We start from the raw sequence: 25,708 nt of genomic DNA, 5'->3' as shown, positions 1-25,708 counted from the left end.
GCCCGTCTTTATCCAGCGATGTTGCAGGAGGGTCTAAGCTGCCTGGGACTCCCCTCGTCATTGGCTGAGACAGCAGTGTGGCGCCATTGGCTCCCGCTGCTGTCAATCAAAACCATTCAGCCAATCAGGAGGGAGGGGGCAGGGTCATGCCACTGCCCTGTGTCTGAATGGACACAGGGAGCTGTGACTCGGCTGGGGTGCCCCCATAGCAAGTTGCTTGCTGTGGAGGCACCCAACAGGAGGGAGGGGCTGGGAGAGCGGAAGGGGGACCCGAGAAGAGGAGGATCCAGGCTGTTCTGTGCAAAACCAACTGCATAGAGCAGGTAAGTATAACATGTTTGTTAAAAAAAAAAAAATACACTTTACAATTACTTTTTCCAGTAGATATTGTCATATAGAACGATAACAGGGCTTTTCAGTTTTGGCTGCTTGTTATCACAGTGTTGCCCCTTAAGTGTTTTATATTGTAGTACCCTTCTAGTTGCTAGGTGAGGTAAATGTAGTTGGGATTAGCAGGGGTTAATTTTTTTTGACTGTGCAGTACTTCAAGGCTGTGGCTCTGTTACCTCCCTCTGGCTTCTAGAACTCACTGGATAGTTCTGGAGCTAAGAGGGTGGAGAAAAAGAGGCTGCACCCTGAATTTTTATGGAGTTTCCACCAATCTCTAAGGGGGGCATGACTCAGTAGGTGGGGGAACAGTCCCATAAATAGTCAGAAGACTAGCAGTTAGGGTCTAATTGCCTGGAGGGAACACCTGTTCTGAGGGCTCTGCCCCTGGTGGAAGGAAGCCTGGAGAAGGAGAGTGAGTGAAAGGAAGAGAGGAGAAGCTGGAAGCCTCACACCCTTTACCTACCAGCCTCCACTAGGCTTAGGCCTGAAGTGGGACCTGGCCTATATAGCAGTGCATCCATACAGTAACCTTTTGGATTTCAGGAACTACTAAAAGAGACTGAGTGAGTAACTTCCATTTCTATTTATCCCAAGCCTGTATAGAGAAGACAGCGAGGCTGTAATAGTTTATATGTCTAGGACCAGGGGACAGCTTAGAGTCAGCGCAAAGTAGCCAGAAGTAACCCCATATCTCCAGCTTGGGACAGCAGTAGCCAGGTGCTTTGGCATTCCTGCAAGGAGCAGCACCTGCATCTTCAGTTTTGGAACCTTTTTGTGTTGCTGTCTTAGCTGCACCATCACTCCCACTCGTGGACAGCACACTTGAAGTCAGTTCTTAGCAGCCAGACACATTAGTAAATCATCAAAAATTCAAGTTCATCAGCTCTGGGCATCCTATGCATCCCTTTTACCTATCCAAGTTATTCCTTAAATAAGCAAAAAGCCAAACCAAAACCCTTAGACTGTTTTTTGAACCTGTGAAGAAAGTGTGAAAATTCCTGTTGCCTGGCTGTATGAGGGAAAGATACAACAAATCTAGTGGCTCTTACAGGAGTGAACACTACATGATAATACTGCAACATGCTGAGGTTGAAATACATTTTGCATTCCAGCTTTTTGGCTACCATGAAGTTTTGCCTTACAGATGTATTCAAATCCTCTGTGTTATTAGAAGTAGATATTTGTTCAAGGAAAGTGCAGACTCTAAAGAATGCCCCAGTCCTCTGTCTGGCCAACCCCCAGAGTAGGGCTCAAAACCATTGGCCAGAAGGGGCAAATAAAAGCCCTTTCATGGTTGGGGTCAAATTTCTGTGCTCTAAAAAAGTGTACCATGGTGCCACAGTGATCGGTGGGCATGGCGAAAGGGCATAGTTTATTGTGACACACTTTTAATGTCTTCAAACATCAGTTTTCTTGGCATTGAGTCACATGATGGCAAGTCTAAATTGGGAGCAGAGACTTATATAATGCCCCGCATTTATCATTGACTGGATGCTGCTCTCAACGATGACTGGTGAGGTACCTCAGGACCACCAGCCCAAAGTATTTTATTACTACTGGTCCAGAAGACACATGCCCACCCTTATATCTGCTCCAATAATGACAGCTAAGGAGGACAAAAAAAACTAACAAAAAACAAAATCATAAAGCAAGGATGTAGTTGGTTTCAGGTCAGAGGTTCCAAGCCACAGAAATAAGTTCTATGTAGAAGACCAGTGAAGATGACAAACTGATAATCAGAGTTGTATAAAGTACTCGAAACCCATACTTGAGTAAAAGTACAAGTGCTCGATCAAAAAGTGACTTGAGTAGAAGTGGAAGTGCTCGATCAAAAAGTGACTTGAGTAGAAGTACTAAAGTATTCAACATTTTTTGTACTTAAGTATTGCAAGTAGTTTTTTTTTTGAATTTTGCTACTCAAGTACTGAAAGTTAAAGTACCAGTAGTTTTGAAAAAAAAAATTGCTACTCAAGTACTGAAAGTAAAAGTACAAGTACTGTGTTATGTAGTTATTAAAGAAAGGAGTCAAAAGTTTGAACATCATATTGTTTTTTATCATTTCAAATGCAGCTTTTATTTATACATACAGTAGCTTTTATTTTCGTATGCGCTGATAATACACATGTTTTGAGCTTCATGAAACCTGCCATCTACTGTTCTGGCAGTGGTAATTTTTATAATTGTAATGAAAAACTATGCAGCACAAAAAAAAAAATATTGGAGTAGAAGTATTGAAATCATTGAAAAAATGTAGTGAAGTAAAAGTGAAAGTAGGAGAAAAAAATTCTACTCTAGGAAAGTACAGATACCGCCTTTCAGTACTTAATTACAGTAGTGAAGTAGTTCTACTTAGTTACTATACATCTCTGCTGATAATACAGAACTTTATATGTAGTTCCTTCAACAAGCCTTGCACGTTAACAATTCAGAAAAAAAAGAGAAAATTGTCCTATAAATTCATCCCTGCTACCCGCTTGCATGCTTTCTTTGTTACTTTTTTCTTCTCTTTCTTTAATTGTCTTTGCAGAATCCATTCTTTTGGTGCAAAATCACTTGGCGCTTTTTACTTCACTTTTCTCAAGAGGTAATGAGGTTTCATTTTACTATTTATTAAAACTTCCTCATACATTTCTTGAAACTCACTACAGACAAAAATTGTAGGTAATCCTCAAGACAGAACAAAGGGCTTTACAGATTAAAAAATCTAGCCACACTTTATGTTGCATGATGAGATTTCAGAACTAGACTTGTGTAACAGATACATATTGAACACTTTTAGCAGTAGAAGTTTTTCCGTTTGACAAGAAGTAAACAAGTCCACACCACTGAGTATAGTTGAATGAAAAAAACATACAGAATCTCACAAAAGTGAGTACATCCTTCACATTTTTGTAAATATTTTATTCTATCTTTTCATGTGACAACACTGAAGAAATTACACTTTGCTACAATGTAAAGTAGTGAGTGTACGGCTTGTATAGCAGTGTAATACAGTGTAATTTTGCTGTCCCCTCAAAAAAAAAAAACCCTCAACACACAGCCATTATTGTCTATGCCGCTGGCAACAAAAGTGGGTACACCCCTAAATAAAATATCCAAATTGGGCCCAAAGTGTCAATATTTTGTGTGTCCAGCATTATTTTCCAGCACTGTCTTAACCCTCTTGGGCATGGAGTTCACCGGAGCTTTACAGGTTGCCACTGGAGTTCTCTTCCACTCTTCCATGACGGCATAACGGAGCTGGTGGATGTTAGAGACCTTGCGCTCCTCCACCTTCCATTTGAGGATGCCCCACAGATGCTCAATAGGCCATAGGTCTGGAGACATGCTTGACCAGTCCATCACCTTTACCCTCCGCTTCTTTAGCAAAGCAGTGGTCGTCTTGGAGGTGTGTTTGGGGTCGTTATGTTGGAATACTGCCCTGCAGCCCAGTCTCCAAAGGGAGAGTATCATGCTCTGTTTCACTATGTCACAGTACATGTTGGCATTCATGGTTCCCTCAATAAACTGCAGATCTCCAGTGCCAGCAGCACTCATGAAGCCCCAGACCATGACACTCCCACCACCATGCTTGACTGTAGGCAAGACACACTTGTCTTTGTACTCCTCAACTGGTTGCCTCCACACACGCTTGACATCATCTAAACCAAATAAATGTATCTTGGTCTCATTAGACCACATGAAATGGTTCCAGTAATCCATGTCCTTTGTCTGCTTGTCTTCATTAAATTGTTGCTGTGCTTTCATGTGCATCATCTTTAGAAAAGGCTTCCTTCTGGGACAACAGCCATTCACACTAATTTAATGCAGTGTGCGGCATATTTTCTGAGTACTGACAGGCTGACCTCCCCCCCCCCCCTTCATCCTCTGCAGCAATTCTGGCAGAACTCATACATCTATATCTTAAAGACAACCTCAGGATATGACACTGAGCACGTGCACTCAACTACTTTGGTCGACCATGGCAAGGCCTGTTCTGAGAACCTGTCCTGTTAAACCGCTGTATGGTCTTGGCCACCATGTTGAAGCTCAGTTTCAGGGTCTTGGTAACCTTCTTATAGCCTAGGTCATCTTTATGTAGAGCAACAATTCTTTTTTTCCAATCCTCAAAGAATTCTTTGCCAGGAGGTGCCATGTTGAACCTCCAGTGACCAGTATGAGAGAGTGTGAGCCATAATACCAAATTTAACACACCTGCTCCCCATTCACACCTGAGACTTTATGACACTAAAGAGTCACATGACACCAGGGAGGGAAAATGGCTAATTGTTCCCAATTTGGACATTTTCACTTAGGGGTGTACTCACTTTTGTTGCCAGTGGTCTGGACATTAATGGCTGTGTTTTAAGTTATTTTGAGGGGACAGCAAATTTACATTGTTATACAAGCTGTACACTCACTACTTTACATTGTAGCAAAGTGTAATTTCTTCAGTATTGTCACATGAAAAGATATAATAAAATATTTACAAAAATGTGAGGGGTGTACTCACTTTTGTGAGACACTGTATATTCTGTCCCACAGCACAGTTGAATATGTTTCCATAGTTGTGATAACTGAAATGATTATATCCAGAATCTATGCAGGTTAACTATGTACTCATATTTATATATTATTGTTGGAACAATTCCTAAAATTCACTACAGTCTACCCATATATTTGGCTGGATAAAGCTAAGAAAACTCCACCAGTCTTCAGCCTTTAGCCCAGGTTCACACTGGGGTTGTTTTGAAATCATGCGAGTTCAGCTGAACTCGCATGATTTCAAACTACCATTTCAGTCTGACTTCAGGGGCGATTTCAAAGACATCTGTGCGTGTTTCTGCACAGATGTCTATGGAAATCGCCCTCCCAAATCGCCAAAAGTAGTACAGAAACGACTTTTGGGAATCAGTGTGGTGCCGCAAAGTTGCCAGTGCCATTGCCGGCAATTGCCTCGGATGTCAAATTGCATGTCAAATCGGACCAATGTCGGACCAATGTGAACGTTGGCCTAATGATTCTCTATGGGTCAGTGAGGCTGCCCAACATAGTAAAGGACTGACTGAATGTTTCCTTAAAAGCAAATCTTTGGTTACTTTTATATTTTTTAAAATCATATTCTTAGTTTGAATAGCACTGCATTTTAACAGATATTATTTAAGACCTATGAAGGAATTTGGTAATGCATGTGTGATGTGACCACCCACAGACAACAGGATGAGCTGGCAGGTACACAAGCATGGCAAAATTGCTCAGTCATGTCTTTTACTTAGGAAAGAAGTAGGGAAAGATGAACAGCACTAGCAGAAGACTTGCCATTTTGTATCTATAGGCACATTTATGGAACTTTTCCACTGCAAGTACCGGCTTGGCTCCACTCGGCACTGCTTGGCCCTGCTCGGCTCAGTTTACTTTTCCACTGCGTGGTATGAGTCGGCGCGTTTCAGCACTGTATAGGCTCTACTCGGCTCAGTTTTCTTTTTCCACTAAAGTAGTAAGTGGGTGGGATTACAACGATTCTCTGACCAATCAGTGGCTAGTAGTGACAAACAATCAAGGCTGCATGCAAAGGATTGTGGGATATGGTATAGGTACAGTCCGCTTGGAACCCCAACCAAGGTGGTACTGTTTAAGCGAGCCGTACTGAGCCCGTACCATGTAGTGGAAAAGCGCCGCTGTACCAAACCGCACCGAACCGTTCCAACACGTACCATGCGGTACCATGCAGTGGAAAAGTGCCAAACCGATCCGTACCATGCAGTGGAAGAGCGCTATTAGACTCCATGGAAAGAATGCTATCCTTTGATTATTTCCTTTCTTTGTGTATTTTTAAAAAGTACCCTGCCTTCCAGAGTTTTATAAATATATCACCCCATGGGATAACTGCTTGCTCATAATGTTTAGACACTTGCTCCACATTAATCACTGTCTACTCCACATGCCTGCAATATGCACCCCCAGGGCTGGCCCAAGACATTGTGCTGCCTGGGTCCAAGAATAAAATACTGCCCCCCACTCCCAAAAAAAAAAAAAAAAGAAAATACAAGCCCAACAAAAGGCCCCTACATTTATTATTTTATACAAATATAACCGTTAGAAAATATTATATATACTGTTATCTTCTTCCATAACTCACTACTGAACTGGTCCACCAAACACCCACTGTCTGTTCTCAGTCCTCCTGTCACTCCTGTGTCTGCCACCGCACAGAAGATCCAGCCTGCCCTGAATGAGATGGAGTGCGCTTATGTCTGAGGTCATTGCGCACACCACGATCACGTGAGGGAAGTTCCCAGGAGGAGATACTGTGCCTCCTCATACTCATCAGTTTAAACTACGGGCGACAGTATGAGATGGGGAAATGCCACCCGTAACACGCCGTGAACTGATAATACATAAAATTGCTGTAAATAAAAATCTTAGGAGTCAATTTGCTGCCCCTCTCCAAGTGCTGCCTGGGTCCAATAAACCCAGTGGGACCCATGGTAGGGCTGGCCCTGTGCACCCCACTGACTGATGTGCATATAACACCTACCATTGTGCATGCATGTAAAATTACCCCTCTATGTAGTTTAGATGTAAACTTCTGTTTGTTGGAGGCTTATGCCTTTGTGACACTGGAACTAAAACATCTGGATCACTCCATAGTGTCCTAGTGCTTTTTTTCTGGGGAGCCATCAGTACCAAAACTGCTAGGAAGGCAATCCTCACCAGGAAGGCATGCCTCCCTATTTTATTCTTGCTGATCTACAAGAGGCTAGCTTTATCCTATTTCCTTTATAAAGAATTGAATCTGCTGTTCAACAAAAAGGATAGCACTCCATCCCTTGATAATATAGAGACAAGAAAGAGATGTCCAGGCTACACAAATTTTTACCCTGAAATTTTTAAAAGTTTTTGGCCCATATGCTGAAAATTTGATTACTTTAGCTGTAGCCAATAACCTCTTCATTTCAGTAAGCATGGTTCCATAGATGGAGGTTGGACTATATGTATATAACATTGGCTATAAGTATGTGATCATTTTAATAAAGGCCACCTCATCTAGAATCATAGCAAATCTCAGCAAATGAAGATTTGTACATAAGTACACAAAAAGACTTCTGGCAAGAGGTCTTAATAAGGGTCATATTTAAATTTTACCAATAATTTATATTACCATCATTAATGGGCACTGGCAAAAAAAACAGTAATCAAAGCATAGTGCAGGTAGATCTTTGATGGTGTGTTTTTTATGGAGCAGGACCCAGAAATTACTCTGTGCATGGAAACTATGCAAAAGTAATACCTTCCCTTCAGGCTAATCATCTTGCACAACTGTGGTGTATGTAGTGCATGGGCCAGGAGGATGCATCTTATAATATAACTAAACTAATACTATAAATAAAAACCAACACAAATTAATATTTTGGCATAAGTAAATGGCTGCGGCACTTTATTGGTTATAAATAAATTAAATAATTATTTATTCAAAATTCCATCAAATCAATTTCAAATCCAACAAAATTATAAAACATACATCTGTATCGCTCAGTCCCAGAACTTGAGCGAAAATAAAAACATATTTAAAACCACCAAAGTCCCCCCTTGATTCAAGGGTGACTCTACCACATAAAGTGCCAGCGACGGGAGGGGGAGAGGGGAGCTCGCCAGGCAGTCACTTCCCAACTGAGGGGCTTACCTCAGGGGCCCCCTATATAAAGCCTTGGGTCAGAAGGTTCTAGAGGGGCGCGCGCTGCTGTGAAGCTCGCCAAAACTGTGAGGGGCTACCTTATTACATTTAAAGGGCCAGTGTCCTAAAATTAAATAAAATTCTGACACAAATTTTTTTTTTTTTTCTATTACATCCCCTGTCCCATGTGCGAGGGCACCTATACTTGTGCCCTCTTACGATTCTGGTAGCTTGCTAGCTGAAGCCTGAGTGGAGTGCAACCATTCCTAAACTCAAATGTTCATCTTCCAATTTTAGAAGGTCAACAATGGCTTCCAACTGCAGGAGAGGACAAATATATTTTGAAGTACTTCCTCAGAAAGGAATAGAAGGTTGTTCTGGCAAACATTCCCTGGAACATGTGAAGACTAAGAATCTTTGGTAGGCTTTCTGCTGGCATAATAAACCGCAGCTAAATATATTTAGCTGCCCTGAACTACAGGGCATTACATTCCAGTGGAAGCCCCAATAGAATTTAACATAAATGTATTTTACCCCCTATGTGAAAATAGGTGAAGGATATGGTCTAAAAAATACCAAAAAATAAACTTATTACAGAAAACAAAGGCCATGATCCCCCAAACTGTTTGGATCCTAATGAAAAGATGGGAGCATTTGTTTTTGCAATGTTTATAGAATGTTGAACACTGCATAATTAGATGTGCTCATGCTTTGCCTACAAGGGAAAAATTCTTGGGGCTAGCAAACTACTTTCTCAACCCTGGATTTTGCTAGTGGCTAAAAACAAGTTTCAGTGGTAGCACAGGATCAACAGAAGACAACAGTTATAATATCCTTGGTTTTATAGTAGTTTGTGAAGGTCCCAACCCCAGCAACATTTCAGCACTAGCTTAGACAGTAGAATGCTGTCTGGAGATCTGCATTTTGAAGATGTTTACTATACATCAGTTCAATTTTTATTTGCCCCCTCATTCAATAAGGTCTTGAAAATGCCTTCGATTTTGCTACAGAGACTATATGCCTATAATCTTCGCTAAAACTGCAGAAATGTAACGACCTAATGACATATTGCGTATATTGTTAGTTTCAATGGTTTCCAAAGATACAGTACCCACCAAAAGTAGTCTATTCTCAAGAAAACTATGTACACCCACTCTTGAAGGATTTTAGCAAGATGCAAAATAGACAATGATTGCTGAGTTTGGGATTGAAGCAATGTAGAACACCTGTTTGTTGTCCGAACCATGACTCAAAATACCCTAGGCTACCTCAGGGGTAAGATTTGACATCTACAGTAATATTCAACTAGCATATATAAAAATAGCAAAACAAGGGGGGCTGGATCACTTAACATTTTGCTTGAAGTTACAAAATATCTGCAATAATTTTAGGTTTGACCATTATCAGAATCACTGCAGCTTCCAGCCAGCACACTCATGGATGATGACCTAGAGCATTGGAGTTAGTCATAAGCATAGGTGTGCGTAGCCTATTGCAATAGGGTGTGCACCCCAAAACTCAAACACACATGCCTTTCTCTGCAGCCTCAGCTGCACTTAACAGTGAATAAATAGGAAGTGCTCTGTGCTGAGTGGCTTCCTTGTCATTCACAAACCGAAGCATAGTAAACACAGTTTACTATGCTTTAGTTATGAATAAACACAGTGAGTGAGTGTGTTGACTGTGACCATTTAGAAAAGGAATAGGCTGGTAAATTACATATTTACTACCCCCTTCCACCGCCCTCCATCCTCAAACATCCCCTGCAGCAGCCGGGGGGAGAGGAGGGAAGTCAGCATGGGGGGGGGTGGAACACGGGGGGAATTGGCACCGCATGTAGTGATTAGGGTGTGCCCAGGCACACCTGGAGCACCCCCTGCACATGCCTATGGTCATAAGGTCGGCAGCAGGGCTTCAAAAAACAATATCTAAGTGAAGAGAATAAAGCAAGCAAGGCCTGGAACAGTTACTTAAGTTGTGTTGGCCAGAAGTTGTTATGTCAGTGGGAGAAGTTAGAAGTAACACAGTATGTGGATTAGGTCATTTTGGCAAACAGAGTTTGCAGGTCCAAAATGAATAAATGTAACTGTTTAGTCTGGGCAAGCTTATAAATGACTGTTACAGTGTTGACTTAACTCAAACATTGGAGGAAGCAAGCTTAATGTCCTGGATGTGTGACGTGACCATATATGGCTGTTTTCATTTTGGGCTTTTGATATGCACTAGTAATGATCAGCCACATAATGGAGTTTCAGTAGTGTTTCTTTCTAAAGGTCAGACTGCAAATACAGCAGCAAGTTGTACATAAGCATTTTTCTTTTAAGAATATAAGCGACCGAAGGGACTCTAAAGCTTAGCACCCCCAGCGGGCTGAACAAAAAAAAACTGACAGCTCAGGTCAGACCCGATGTAATAACAATCTGATGTTAGTACAGCGATCCCCCCTGCTGTTCTATTGTGTTCTGACAGGGGGACAGCCCCTCCGCCAGAACACATCAGTCAGCACTCTCAGCCAATGGCTGAGAACACTGACCGGAAACTGAGAGCAGCGACCGGGAGTCAGTTGGCAGACCCTTTTAAGGTCATGCCCCTTTTTCATGACTCAGCCTGGACCGGCTGCAGTACACACGGACCAAATGACAGCCGATTTCTATTGAACCAGCCAATGCTTCCCGACAGTTGGCCCGTGTGTATAGAACAGAGAGGATGTTTCCAACAGAATTGATAGTAGAAATGTAAAAAGCTGTTTCACACTGAAAATGTGAACAATACCCATCAATAGTAGGGCAATAGGACATATGAGCATTTCATTGTTCCAGTCTTTGAAAGAAAAAAAGGTCATTAGCCTACGTTTATGCCAAAACACTTGTGGACCTAAAAAATGGCCAATATCCTTTGGTACTACATCTGGGCCCAGACCATGAAGAAGAAAGGGAATGAACAGCAAATCCCTTGACAGAAGTACGGACAGTGTTTTTTTTTTTAAAACATTCATGACATTGTGATTGTGTATACAAGATTGCCTCAATAGGATGAAAATCCATTGTGTAGAGTACTTTGTGAATTAGAATCATTCTTTGATTAGAATTAGGAATCCTGCAATTAGAAAAGCAGTACAAATAGCAATTAGCAATTTGAATCCATTAATCAGTAATAACACTCAAGTGGAGACGTCTTTCACCTTTCACAAAAAGTTTAATAATCTAGTTATGTTTTTGTCACTATAATTCAGTGAGTTTGAAGCCGTATTAAGGCCAGAATCTTGATTTGTCCTTAATGTTTTGCTCTTTTTTATTAGCCATGTTTCATCTGTCATTTTTGGCAAGTTACTACTTTACCAGTTACCAGTTCTAAACATCAGTTTTCAATGCCCCAAGATATCTTATAATCCTTAAAATGAAAAAAAAAAAATGTATATATAAAAATCCATTTTCTGTTGTTGCATAAACTTTACCTATTTATTATTCAACACCAACACCTAACAATCTGCATTTCTTATAATTAAGGCTACCACCTTGATACTAATATCAGACATTAAAGTGTTGAGTACTCAGGCATGAAATTGGGCAGGATACACGCTAAATTTTGAAGAAGATTAATTATTTATTTTTATTTTTTATTGGAAGGTAAATGGATTACCTCTGCAACTGTTCCTTTGTACAGTCAAAATGACACTACTAACATCTTAATTTTACACCTAGGTCAGTTCATCTCTAATATTTGGACAAAACTCAGCTACAGAGGAAGACAAGCAAACACCATCTTTAAAAAATGAGGCACAACAATCAGGTATGTATTGCAAAGCATAAAACAATGTCTAAGCCTTTATTTATTTAGGGCGAGAGCAATGTGCACTGTTAAGCAACCAGTTTTGATTACACTAAACTGATGAAAACTGAAATCTGATAAAGCTAGGTTGCTTTGGATGACTAAGTATTGTACCAAATTACAAAATACAGATTTTAGAGATTAGGTAACGAAAAGCACAGTTTCTATCCACAAGATATATCGTTTTCTTTCTTTTCATGCTGTTTTTTCTGGCTAAGGTAGTCTGTTTTATTGGAAAAACAACTTGCTTCATACAGGCTAACCTAATTTACAGCAATCCTAATAAAAAATAATTTCCTAAAAGTAATATATGGGTTGCCTTTGCTGACGTCTTTCTAAATATTCTTTATGGCTGTTATACTGGTCAACTGTCTTCAATACACACTGAACTGAAATATGTTTAGGAAAGCCTATGCAAAATAAGAATCCTTATCTGAATACTTGGTCGGGTTTAGTGGCTCAAAGCATTAAAGCCACAGGATCAGCAAGATGGTCATACAGCTAGCCATTGTAGAAAGAAGTTAATAAAGGCAGCCTTAATGTTTCTTTCAGGAATGGTAAGCATTATTTAGCCTTCTCCCCCTTAAATCTCTTTGCTAGTCAAGGCATGGTACTAAAAGAAAGACAGCTATTAGGACATAAAAGGCCTTATTTATTAGTATGTCTGGGTTTGTAATTTTTTACCAAGCAATGAAAACCTGTGGCCTTGTGTAACTAAAAGGTAGGCTTGGTCCACCCACTGGCCTGTATGCAATTTTTGGGCAATTGTTAAGCATTTTGACAAGACACCCCTGAAGAAAACTGAAGGCATCCTGGTGTTTCCTTTAAATATCAAATTGAAGGCCGTTTACTTTGGTCCATCCCACAGTTCTGTAAATTATCAACTATATTATAAACACTATTTGTTGTGACTACCATTTGCCTTCAAAACAGCATCAATTCTTCTAGGTACACTTGCACACATTTTTTTAAGGAACTTGGCAGGTAGGTTGTTCCAAACATCTTGGAGAACTAAGATCTTCTATGGATGTAGGCTGCCTCAAATTCTTCTGTCTCTTCATGTAATCCCACCCAGACAGACTTGATTATGTTGAGCTCAGCGCTTTATGGGAGCCAAACCATCACTTCTAGGACTCCTTGTTCTTCTTTACACTTAAGATAGTTCTCAATGACATTGGCTAAATCTTTGAGGTTGTTGTCCTGCTGCAGGATACATTTTGAGTCAATCAAACACCTCCCTGATTGTATGGATGATGTAGCTGCCTGTTTTTCTCAGAATTGAGGACACCATTGATCCTGATTCCTGACCAAATCTCTAATTCCATTTATAGAAATGCAGACCCAAACTGGCAAGGAACCTTTATCATACGGAACTGTTGCCTGCAGACACTTATTATTGTGCTCCTCTCCAGCCCTTCACAAACAAACTGCCTTTTGCTACAGCCAAATATTTCAGATTGTGACACATTGGTCCAGAGCACCTGCTGACATTTTCTGCACCCCATTATCTATGTATTCATGCATAGCTGAATCATTTGCCTTGCTTCTGTGTCCTATGCAAGAAAACATAGGAACTGGGGTTCAGAAAATGGCAGCAGGTCAAAACTAGCACCCACATATCATTTTGGGACACAGCGACTGTGTCCATGAAGTTGCATGTTCCAGTAGACAACAATAGGATGTCGGAATGGGGATGCAAGCAACACCTGTGCATTCTTGTGCCGGGAAACACAGTCCTACATAGGGCACCCATGTGATCGCCTTGTGTGAACGAGGCCTAACAGAAACCAAAGTATATATGTTCTTCCAAGAGGCAGGAATTCTTTAATTAATCTCACTATAGCAATTAGAGAATCAGCTTAACCACTTAAGCCCCGGAAGATTTTACCCCCTTCCTGACCAGGGCCTATTTTGCGATTCGGCACTGCGTGACTTTAACGGACAATTGCGCGGTCGTGCGACGCTGTACCTAAACGAATTTAACGTCCTTTTTTCCCACAAACAGAGCTTTCTTTTGGTGGTATTTGATCACTTGTGCGATTTTTTGATCATGCGCTATAAACAAAAAAAGAGCGTCAATTTTGCAAAAATTACAATATTTTTCACATTTTTTATATGAAATTCCCCCCAAAAAAATGTAAAAATCAAATTTTTTTTAACATTTTCAGCCAATTTGTTTTATGCTACATATGGTTGGTAAAAAAAATTGCAAAAAGCGTATTTTGATTGGTTTGTGCAAAAGTTATCGCGTTTACTAATAAAGGGAAAGATTTTTGTAATTTTTGTTGTTTTTTTTTAACGCGTAATGGCGGCGATCTGCGATTTTTTTTGCAGTACTGCGACATTGCGGCAGACAGATCGGACCCTTGACTGACATTTTTGACACTTTTGGGGTTACCAGTGACATTTCTACAGTAATCAGTGCTATACATATGCACTGTTACTGTAAGATTACACTGGCAGTGAAGGGGTTAACTTTTTTTGAGGGGGAGGGGTGGTGTGTGTCCCTAGGGGCGTGATTCTAACTGTGATTGGCTGTGGCTTGAGGTGTAGGAACAGTGATCAACGGTCCTACATAGTAGAACCGTATGATCACTGTTTCTACACAGGGGAGAATGACAGGCGGCTTGTTTACATCAGCCGTCTGCCTTTCTCCCTCTCCACCGATGATCGCCGAGTGACCGGCGGACATCGGTCCACCGGTCACACGCGCAGGGGGGTCCGTGACCGCGCGGGAGCGCGCCTCCGGCGGCGCGCGCTCGCTCCCCAGAGCCTCACAGGCTAGTGACGTATATATACGTCACTTTGCCTGTGAGGGGCTGACCGCCACAGTATATGTACTTGCGGCGGTCGGCAAGTGGTTAACAATTGTAAAATATTAAAGTGCTTGTAAAGTCACGATTTAAAACAAAAATAATAACAAACATGTTTAACTTACCTCCTCTGTGCAGTTGGATTTGCACAGAGTAGCCCGGATCCTCCTCTTCTTGGGTCCCTCATTCCTGCTCCTGGCCCCTCCCTTCAGTCGAGTGCCCCCACAGCAAGCAGTTTGCTATGGGGCACCCTAAAAGAGCTGCAGTTCCATCTGTCCATTCAGACACGGAGCTGCTATTCGGCCCGCCCCTTCTCTTCCTGATTGGCTAACTGACTTTGATTGACAGCCGTGAGAGCCAATGGCGCCGATGCTGTATCTCAGACAATCAGGAGCGAGAGTCCCGGATGGCCGAGGGACTTATGGACATCGCTGGACAGAGATCGAGTTGTTCAGGTAAGTATTAGGGGGTGCTGCGGAGGCTGCTACACCCAGAAAGTTTTTTATCCTAATGCATAGAATGCAATAAGATAAAAAACCTTCTGACTTTAGAACTCCTTTAAGCCTCAGGATCCGTGATCGTTGCCTACCTATATAATTGATCCTACCACTGTGCCAAAAAATAATCTTGAATAATATGTGTAAAAAGCTTGCCTCTTTGAAATAAAACAAATGACAACACATCTACCTACCAAAGTGTACAGTAATAAGCATGGTAAATAGTGGCGCTACATATATATAAGCACGTGTCACAATCAACAAATAATGAACCCCAGTGAACTAAAAAAGTGAATAAAGTCCAGTGAAAAATGAGTCCTCTAGTACTGTAACAAAATAGTTTTTTAGCAAATATAAAAAAGTGTCACAGTAATCCTGCAATGATCTCCACTCCACAATGGTGACTCATAGATGTTCCATATGTGTGATACAAAAAAGGGAAAGCCAATAGTGCAATAGCGTATAACAAAATGTATTACTATCAAAAATAAAAAGCCCACATATATTGCACTCACATTATGCACAGTAAAGAATTGCATATAAAATATAATGGCGATAAACTGGCATATCGTGGTCGCGGCGGACCCAGCGCATGTGAAGCAGTGTCCCACGCAACCAATGTTGATAGTGTCAGAACGTCACTTTTGGTACTGCGTTTTGTGTCACTTCTGATTGCTGTACAGCCACGTTCTGACACGTTTCATCATTATGAAACCATTCCCAGAACGAAGTCCTAATGACGAAACGCACGACCACAATATGCCAGTTTATCGTCTTTATATTTTAGATGCGATTCTTTACTGTGCATTATGTGAGTGCAATAGTTTTGGGCTTTTTATTTTCAATGCTATTACATATATCAATATAATAAACTTTATTTAAAGGGAACATGTAACAGAAATTGTTCACTTGCAGGTGTTCTTAAAGCCGAGTTCCAGTCGTTTTTTGTGTTTATTAAAAGTCAGCAGCTACAAAATGTGTAGCTGCTGACTTTAATAAACACACACTCACCTGTCCCAGGATCCAGTGATGCGGCCGCCCGAACCCTCGGTTCTCTCCCTTGGCTTCCCCCGATGCCGGCATCACCGGTCTGTGACAGCTTGCAGTCTCACAGCTGGGTGCGCACTGCCCATGCGTGAGTCACTCTGCACCTCCTTAAAGGAAATCTTCTTGGACCTGTGATGTGTCCCAGAAGATTGCAGAGAGGGACGGGGAGAGGAGAACTTGCGCTCGAGTCGCCTAGGCGGCCCAAACAGAAGTGGGACCGGGTTCTTGTCAAATCTAGGTATCCATTCCCCCTCAAAAAAATGACATGCCAAATGTGACATGTAAGGGGGTGAGGAGTCCTTAAAGCGGAAATTCCACTTTTAGGGTGGAACTCTGCTTTAAGTCACTTTCAATTGCTGCTTATATTTTCTGGGTCAGTGACTCAAGAGGTGTTAAACCAAGCATCTAGGCCCTTTTTTTAAAAAGAAGGGCAACCTATTTCATTTATTACATATTTAAAGTGATATAAAGGCTTCATTAAAATAAAATTGATGATATACTTACCTGCTCTGGGAAAAGGTATCGCACACAGTGGTACCTCATCTCCTTTTCTAGAGTCACCTGCCAAGGATGGCCGCTTCTCCTCTCCCCAGGTGTCCTTTCAGCAAGCATGGTGCTAAGGGTGCCCTCGTGTGGGTACTCTCCTGATCTGGGCTGTGTGAATCTATAGACGTGCTCCCGCTCGCTCACGGACCCCCCCGCGCCTATGAGCGGCGGACCTGATGTCCGCCGCTCACTCGCGATCGTCAGTTACACCGGGAGAAAGGCAGGCGGCTAATGTAAACACAGCCGCCTGTCATTCTCCCCTGTGTAACAGCAGAGATCATACGGTCCTGCTATGTAGGACCGTAGATCTCTGCTGTTACATGAAAAGCCACATCCAATCACAGTTAGAAGCACGCCCCTAGGGACACACTTAACCCCTCCTTCTCAAATAAAGTTAACCCCTTCCCTGCCAGTGTCATTTTTACAGTAACAGTGCATATGTATAGCAGTGACTGTAGTAATGTCACTGGTAACCCCAAAAGTGTCAAAAATGTCAGACAAGGGTCCGATCTGTCCGCCCCAATGTCGGAGTCCCGCAGAAAAAAATTGCAGATCGCCGCCATTACTCGTTAAAAAAAACCCAATAAAAATGACAAAAATCTTTCCCTTAGTAAACGCAATAACTTTTGCGCAAACCAATCAAAATACGCTTTTTGCGATTTATTTTACTAAACATATGTAGCAGAAAACAAATTGGCCTAAAATGTTAGAAAATTTTGATTTTTACATTTTTTTGGGGGAATTTCATATAAAAAAAAATTGAAAAATATTGTTATTTTTGCAAAATTGATGCTCTTATTTTGTTTATAGCGCATGATCAAAAAATTGCACAGGTGATTAAATACCACCAAAAGAAAGCTCTGTTTGTGGGAAAAAAAGGACGTCAATTTCATTTGGGTACAGCGTCGCACGACCGCGCAATTATCCGTTAAAGTCATGCAGTGCCGAATCGCAAAATAGGCCCTGGTCAGGAAGGGGGTAAAATCTTCCGGGGCTTAAGTGGTTAAGATAGGAGACCCTCAATCAATGCTACTTACAGTATGTACAGGGTTGATTTTCTCTCACCATATGACTATCAAATAGCTGAAATATTTAGTGGGCATAATTGGATTATTGTCTTACCCTAAAATCCTTTTCTCTGAAGTTCATTGACGGACCCAGTCTCTGTTCTTAACAGTAGGGTTATACTGCCCTACTGTTAAGAAGAACAGAAGACTGTGTCTGTCAATGAATGATAAAGAAAATTGGATTTTTGTCTTTCTCTGAAGTTCATTGATGGACGCAGTACCCGCCCCTTTATTTTGAGTTGGGTTGGTATTGCTTTCCTTGACACTTCTTTTGATACAAAACTGACATCCTATAGCAGAGAGAGGGAGTATACCTCCTGGGACTGCCCATGGGCGTAGCCAGAACTTTTCTACCTAGTGTCCTACTCCTGTAGGGGGCAGTATAACCCTACTGTTAAGAAGAAAAGAGACTGCGTTTGTCAATGAACGATAGAGAAAAAGTATTTTTACCATGAAAAGATATAGCATACAAGTGTTATTGTCTGCAGAGGTGAAACCCACAGGGATGGAGGCAAGTTTGCTCTTGGTGTTTGTGATCAAATCAGCTTTATTAAAAATGGGCACTGCCAGAAAAAAAATGCAATATATAGAATGAGTCTGATTTAGGATTTAGAGCCAGGAATGTTTAAAAATGTTAATTATGTATTGACTATTTGCATTATTCCCATAGATGGAGAGGAACTAAGGAAAGAACTTAAACGGATGCAGGATATTAGCAGCACCTCTATAAGCAGGCTTTATACATTTGAGGAAAAAGTTGGGAAGCTGGAATCTGACCTATCGGGGGAAAAAGAATTATGGAGAACCAGATACCAAGAGCTTCTTGAAGAGCAACAAGCACTGAAGGAACAGGTAAAACTGGCAGGATCCTAAAAACACTATGCTACAAATTTGGAAGATGTTTACTTTACACAATTGTTGTCCCCCAATTCTGAAAAACACCTGTAAAACGCCCGAAAAAACACCCACAAAACGCCTGAAAAACGCCTGTAAAACGTCTTTAAAAATAGCAATGCCTAGATGTGAATGTAGCATGAGTTTTTTATTTTTTGAATAAATTGTACATTTAGCAAATATACTTTTTTGGTTTGGATAAAGTTAGGGGAGACTAGAATCCCTGTCAAGTTTGTATGCCACAATATTCTGGGTCTCTGATTGGGACACCTGTTCTGGTTAACCCCTTCTGGACCTTACGGTTTTACCCACTTAATGACCAGGCCATTTTTTGCGATACGGTACTGCATTACTTTAACTGACAATTGCACCGTCATGCAATGCTGTACCTAAATAAAATGAATGTCCTTTTTTTCCTCAAAAATAGAGATTTCTTTTGGTTGTAGTCAATCACCTCCGTGTTTTTATTTTTTGCGGTTTAAACAAAAAAGGGCGACAATTCTGAAAAGAAAACAATATTTTTTACTTTCTGCTAAAAAAAACACAGCCAATTAAAAACAAATAAAAAAAACAAATTTTTTCAACATGTAGCAGGTTTTCCAAGCCTGTGGACTGATGTGGGTTTGCCATCGGTACCGGTTACCTCTCCAGCCCATGTGAGCTGCGACCCTGGGTGTGAGAACCGAGACAATCGACAACTCCGGCATCTTTGTTTGTTGTTTTATTTGATTTAAAGGGGATGGGAGAAGGGAATGAGTGGGATACTCCTTTAGTGCCGGTTCACACTTGTGCGATGCGGGAACGTTGTGAATATGCAGCGTGATCCCACATCGCATCCACACATCTGGCAGTTCACACTGCCATATGCGATACGCAGGGGGTGTCAATTAAATGTTAATGACACCCCCAGTTTGATTGCATATCTGACAGTGCGCACAGGATAGGATCGCACAAGTGTGAACCACTGTGCGACCCGATCCTGATGCAGCTGAAAAAAAGGGTCCTGTGCGTGTTTGGTGCGGATACAGTGCGAATTCAGCCATACAAAGTGTATGGCTGAATTCGCATCCGCACATGAGATCGCATGTAATGAAGGAGCAGTGCGCTCCGAATGACATGTGATCTCGCAAACCGCAATAATGTGAACCGGCACTTAGGCTTCAATTTTATACACTTGGGACTTTGTTCCTGAAAAATGCCCGTTGGTGCTCCTTGACGCTAGCCGGCACCATCCAATGCTCACTAACACTAAGAGCACTCTGTCACTCAATACAAGTGCCGAATCCTCGACTTGAAATCCAGAAGATCCAGGACAGTGAGTTGTAGAACTGCTGACAGTTGCTGTACTGCAAAGTCACTGAATACTTCCCTCCAGCCTTGCTCAGGCTTGAGGTAGTATGTTGTAGGATTCTGAAAAGCTGCAACTTCCAACTGGCACACTTTGTACAATTCAGGGCCCAACCGCAGGCGCCCCCTTTAACCTTGAACTCTTCAGGGTCCACTGACTATGTACCCCCTCTGTCACTTCAGGGTCCTCAACCTAGGTACCCCCTTTCACCACTAGCTGGCACTGGATCCCCTAACCTCCACCGGAGTGGTCCCCTCTAACTTCAGGCAGACCCCCAGGGGCAATCCTCAGTACTCACGACCTGTGTAGGCTTTCCTGGGACTGGACCCCTCTGACTCGCCGCAGGTTGTCGGCACACTGGATCCCCCTCAGCTTAGCTCAGCACTCTCTGGATCTGCAGGCAACCCCCCCCCCCCCGAGATCCTCTTTCTAAGACAGAAGGAGAGACAGCCATTCTCTCCCTCCTGGGACTCTGCTCCCACCAAAGACATTGTGTCATGCACCACCCCCAGACTTATACCTACTCCCAGAATCCTTTGCAGCATAATCTGCCTTCTGGGGTAGTTACAAGCCTGGATGTGTCCCCTGATTGGGTTTCCTCCACTGCCCTATGGGAAAGCCTCTCACAGGAGCCAGTGGGGAGACTCCCCCTTCAGCAGGCAGACCTGGAAACCATGACACCCTGAATAGGCAAATCACAGCCCTGCTGTTAGGCTGACAAGGCCCACTATATGTTTACCTAGCACCTACCTGTAGGGTGCTACAAACATTTTAGGCCAATATGTATTCTGCTGCATATTTTTGGTAAAAAAAAAATCCCAATAAGTGTATATTGATTGGTTTGCACAAAAGTTATCGTGTCTACAAACTAGGGGATAGATTTTTGGCTTTTTTTATTTTATTTTTCTTACTAGTAATGGCAGCGATCAGTGATTTCTAGAGGGACTGAGACATTATGGCAGACGGATCGGACACCTACTGACACAGGGACATTACTACAGTAATCAGTGCTAAAAATATGCACTGTTAGTGTCCTAATTACACTGGCAGGGAAGGGGTTAACACCAGTGGCGATCAAAGGGTTAAGTGTGTCCCTGGGGGGTGCTTTCTAACTGTGTGGGGGATGGACTCACTAGATGAACATAGAGGCCTGTGTTCCTGAATAGCAGGAACACAGGATTGATACTCCGTGACATTTTTATAAATATATGTATATGAATTTATTTTGTATGCAGCTAACAAATTGACTTTAATTGTGTATGTCTACCCATTTTTAATTATTGTTTATCTACTATATACCTGGCAAGCATCACCTCGAAAATCCCACTCCTAGGCCCACCACCCCCGTTAGACGGTCTCTTTGGGGCTCAATCAGAGTCCGTGGGTTGTGGTGTACCTCCACTTTTCTCTCTACTGTTCAATTATTGTCTGTTTTCCCTTCGTTTTTTTTTTTTTTTTAAACACATTTTGATAATAAACTTTGTAAATTTTAACAGATGTATTTGATTATTGGCACCTAAAAAATCCCCAAAACAATTTTTCTCTTCCCCTTTTCTATGGGTGATTGAGTCTCCATGATTTAAGAAAAGCAATGGGTATCACAATAGGAAGGGCCGATAAGAGGTACAGGAATTTTGGGAAGATAGACATTTTAATAATGTTGCACCTTGCAAACCAGGAAAACCTTTTTGTTGTTGAAGAGCAATTATATGCAAAAGCTAAATCAGTTTGCAATAGATGCTATTTTTGTGTTGATGCCTGTGGTATATACAGTGGGTATAGAAAAGAATCACCCCCTTTAAAATAATCACATTTTGTTGCTTTGCAGCCACAAATGAAGATAGACACAGTGTTTGATTAAGAGCCCATTCACATTGAGGCGACACGACTTCGGGGGGAGACCTGTGAAGTCGCGTGCACCGCTGTGCACCGCTACTTTGGCGCGACTTGCAGAGACTTCACATAATGGAAGTCTATGCAAGTCGCTCCGAGGTCGCCCAAAAGTAGTACGGGTCCTGTACTACTCAATGGACCGCGACTTGTCAGGCTGACAAGTCGCCTGACAAGTCGCGCTAATGTGAATGGGCTCTTATACAGCTGTATTTACTCTGCAACTTATAACATCCAAGTGAAACAGTGAAAACAGAGGCTACCAATGAACCTACAGCAGGGATTCCCAAACTACGGCCCTCCAGTTGTTCAGGAACTACAATTCCCATCATACCTAGTCATGTATGTGAATGTCAGAGTTTTACAATGCCTCATGGGATGTGTAGTTCTGCAACAGCTGCAGGGCCGTAGTTTGGGAATCTCTGGCCTACAGCAACTCTGAAGCAGTTGCAGGAATTTGCATGTGGCCTTTCTTGAGGAGTGGCTTTTTTCTTGCAACCCTCCCATACAAGCCACATTTGTGGAGAATTTGTAATATTGTTGTCACATGCACACAATGACCACTTTTTGTCATAATTTCCTGCAACTGCTTCAGAGTTGCTGTAGGCTCCTTGGTAGCCTCTTTGACCAGTTTCCTTCTGGCTCTTTCATCCAGTTTGGAGCGACGTCCTGATCCAGGGAGGGTCTGTTTTGTACCAAATACTTTCCACTTCCTAATAATCTCGGGGATCTTTTGACAGTGCCTTGCCACCCATAGTTGATTATTTGCTTCAGTTGCACTACGAGGGACTAAAATACTCCAGGAAAGCTCTTTTCATGCTGAGCTAATCAAAATTACCCCAACTGATCACAGTTGAACGTTAAATGGCTTTGGGGGCCATTGAGAAAGTGATTAGCTACACCTGATTGAGTTTATAAGTCATTTTTAGGAGGTGTAATACTTTTTCCAACCCAGTAATTCTGTTTTTGAATTTTATTTATTTATTTATGTCATGTTGGTGTTATATCTTTCACTTGGATGTTATAAGTTGCAGAGTAAATACAGCTGGATAGATCAAACACTGTGTTTGTCTTCATTTCAGGCTGCAAAGCAACAAAATGTGATTAATTTAAAGGAGGGTGATTCTTTTATATACCTGTATCATCCAGTGACTTCCATATGCTTTCGGTATCCAAACAGAAACTTCTTTGTTATGGAATTCCTTTTTGCTTCTCCAGCTTCATCAAGTAATAGAGTACACAAGGCAAAGTGGTCAAAATGACACACTTCGCCATTACTGTAACAGGAAAATAGAGGAAAGACTATGAAAATGAAGGTGCTTAGGTCAATTTTTGGTTGACCAAATATCTATTTCTGTGACATCAGTCGGGCTTAAAACTGGAGTATAAGCTGTTGGAAAGTGTGCTTTTATACAGTACATAACCAGTTCAGCCCTTTGGGCACCCAAAGAGTGAACGTTTGATCACACTGATGGTTGCAATAGCAGCCATCAGCTTGTGTATGTTTTGTAGAGCTAGCCAGGGCCGGGACAAGGGGTGGGCCGGGACAAGGGGTGGGTGGGAGGGACGGTTGCTCTGGGCGCAATGGTTTATTGCAGGGATGGGGGGGGGCACCTTGACCCTAAACCTAAGGGGGGGGCAGAGTTTGGCATCCTTGCCCTGGGCGCTGGATGACCTTGTCCCAGCACTGGAGCCAGCAACCAGCTTCAAAGTGAAAGTGATACGACAGCTCCATAGCTGCCGATCACTTTCACACAGCCAGCCGAGTTACTGGAGGTGAGTCACTGGAGCAGTGAGTCCACAGTCCACTCACTGCACATTTGCCTCTCATACTGTCCCTCACACTGTAAAATTCTGTCAGCATGTCAGCCACATTGTCATTTTCAGGGGTGTGTGACTCACACACCCCTGAAAATGACATTGTGGCTGACATGCTGACAGAATTTTACAGCTGAACTGCTCCACTTACCTTATCTATATACATTTTGTGGAAAATAACTTATTTTTAGTGTAATTGAACACTTTGTATATTGACCCCCCCCAAAATAATACCTTGCCACCCCTTTGCCACCCCTGTTTTAAAAGTCTAGCTCCGCCACTGGGGGGGGGACACAAAAAAGGGAGGTTTGGGGCTTCTCTGTGCAATACCATTGTACGGAGCAGGTAGGTATAACATATTTGTTATTTTTGAAAAAAGAATTGCTTTACAGTCACTTTAAGCTAAAATCAGTTTCGTTATTGTTGGATTACCAAGTGTAAAATGCATTATATTTACGGTCACTAAAATTTATGGAACATTATATTAGTCTGTCATTATGAACACATAAACATTTTACATATTAGTAAAAGATAGTCAGGTTTTTTTTTTTAATTATTTATTTGCCTATTTACCTATGGTTTGACATTTGAATCTTTTTTAGTACTTGTGTGTTGCCTAACTCAAAAATGGGATATAATTGCATGTCTGTGTGTTTTTCACAGCAGGAAAGATCCAACCTGACAGAGAGTACAACATGTGAGAATCCAGGGCATCCATCATTTGATAATACTGATGGGACTGAAGAAGAAGGCATAAATAGTGGCGATGTATTGCGAAGGCGGTTAGGTAAGAACATTCATGTTTCTATTGATACTGCTTGTTCTCTACGCCTCACTTCAGGACAAGGAACAAAAACCCGACTATGTGTGAACAGTGTGTAATAGGAAGATGTTATCTATGGAAATGTGTGCAAGGAGGAATGAGGTTTATATTTAGTTGGAAAGCTGGACCGATAAAACTATCATCTTTTTGCTTGGAGCAACAGCACACATTCCCTTTAGAGCAGCTATAATACTACTGTATATACTCAGTAGTACATCCATAAAGAATTCAGAAAAAGTTCATATAAAATCTAAATATGAGAAAAGACTAGACTTCAAAAAAAGACAGAGAGAAAGAAGTTTTCCTATAGAGTAAAACAGTGAAATTATGATTGATTGGTGGATTTTCCAAGAAACCGAAAAGCTAGCATTCAGAAGAATAAAGTTCATCCTTTAAAACGTTACATATTTCAGCCATATTTTGGGTGTAACATGTTCTTTTCCTGCCTCTCACCCTCCCATTGCCCCCCTCAGTATGACAGCAGATGGGAATTCTTCTCCCCGCAACTGCTGTCAGATTTTAAAAAATGGCCCGGATGCATGGGGCTCCACCCATAGCGACGCGTAATTTATTCACTGGAATCTGTGGCAAACAGACTTGTGGTTTGAATGAACTGCGATCAGCACTCACCATAGTTCATTAACAGTTTACTCACAGCCTACATCTCTAAAAATGACAGCCTGTACAGATATATGGGCACAGAGCTATAGGCAATAACTGCAGGAGCGTGACATTGCACCCACAATTTTCTGATAGCAGGCTCTTGTTAAAAAAAAAAAAATACACATTGTTTTACCTGCAAGAATATGTGCATTCATTTTTTTAATAATTAAAGGTGATTTTAGCCTTGAAAGTATAACTACACCAAAGAACAAAATATTATATTGCAGAAAACCAAAACTAACGGACGTACACATATATAATTCAAATAAGATTATTACAAAGTTGAAACCATAATTTTAAAGACAGTTTAGGAAATATAAACCCTTTAACATCAAAATAGTGATATAGACAATTGATATTTAAAAGCTCCTTTGCCTGAAATAACCCAAGAGGTTGACAGTAGAGCAGCAGGCAGCGAAGCGACAGGCTG

The 25,708-nt window shown here is 41.6% G+C and overlaps 1 protein-coding gene across 3 annotated transcripts in view; it reads left to right on the top strand.

The window, feature by feature from the left end:
• The window catches only part of LOC309545194 (uncharacterized protein), a 176,405-nt gene that overhangs the window by 32,487 nt on the left and 118,210 nt on the right, over positions 1–25,708 (top strand). For 2 of the 3 annotated variants that reach the window (XM_082244329.1, XM_082244330.1), the window contains exons 3-6: positions 2,918–2,974; positions 11,746–11,833; positions 18,513–18,694; positions 24,456–24,579. In XM_082244329.1, coding sequence (XP_082100455.1) covers positions 2,918–2,974; positions 11,746–11,833; positions 18,513–18,694; positions 24,456–24,579 — 451 coding nt within the window. The remainder of the gene's footprint in view (positions 1–2,917; positions 2,975–11,745; positions 11,834–18,512; positions 18,695–24,455; positions 24,580–25,708) is intronic. The other variant, XM_082244331.1, reaches the window with a different exon arrangement.

The sequence above is a fragment of the Pelophylax lessonae genome (genome assembly GCF_965119305.1).
Source record: "Pelophylax lessonae genome assembly, chromosome: 2".
NCBI classification, from domain to species: domain Eukaryota; kingdom Metazoa; phylum Chordata; class Amphibia; order Anura; family Ranidae; genus Pelophylax; species Pelophylax lessonae.
The sequence above is the reverse complement of the archived record's forward strand: the minus strand, read 5'-3'. Positions and strand labels throughout refer to the sequence as shown.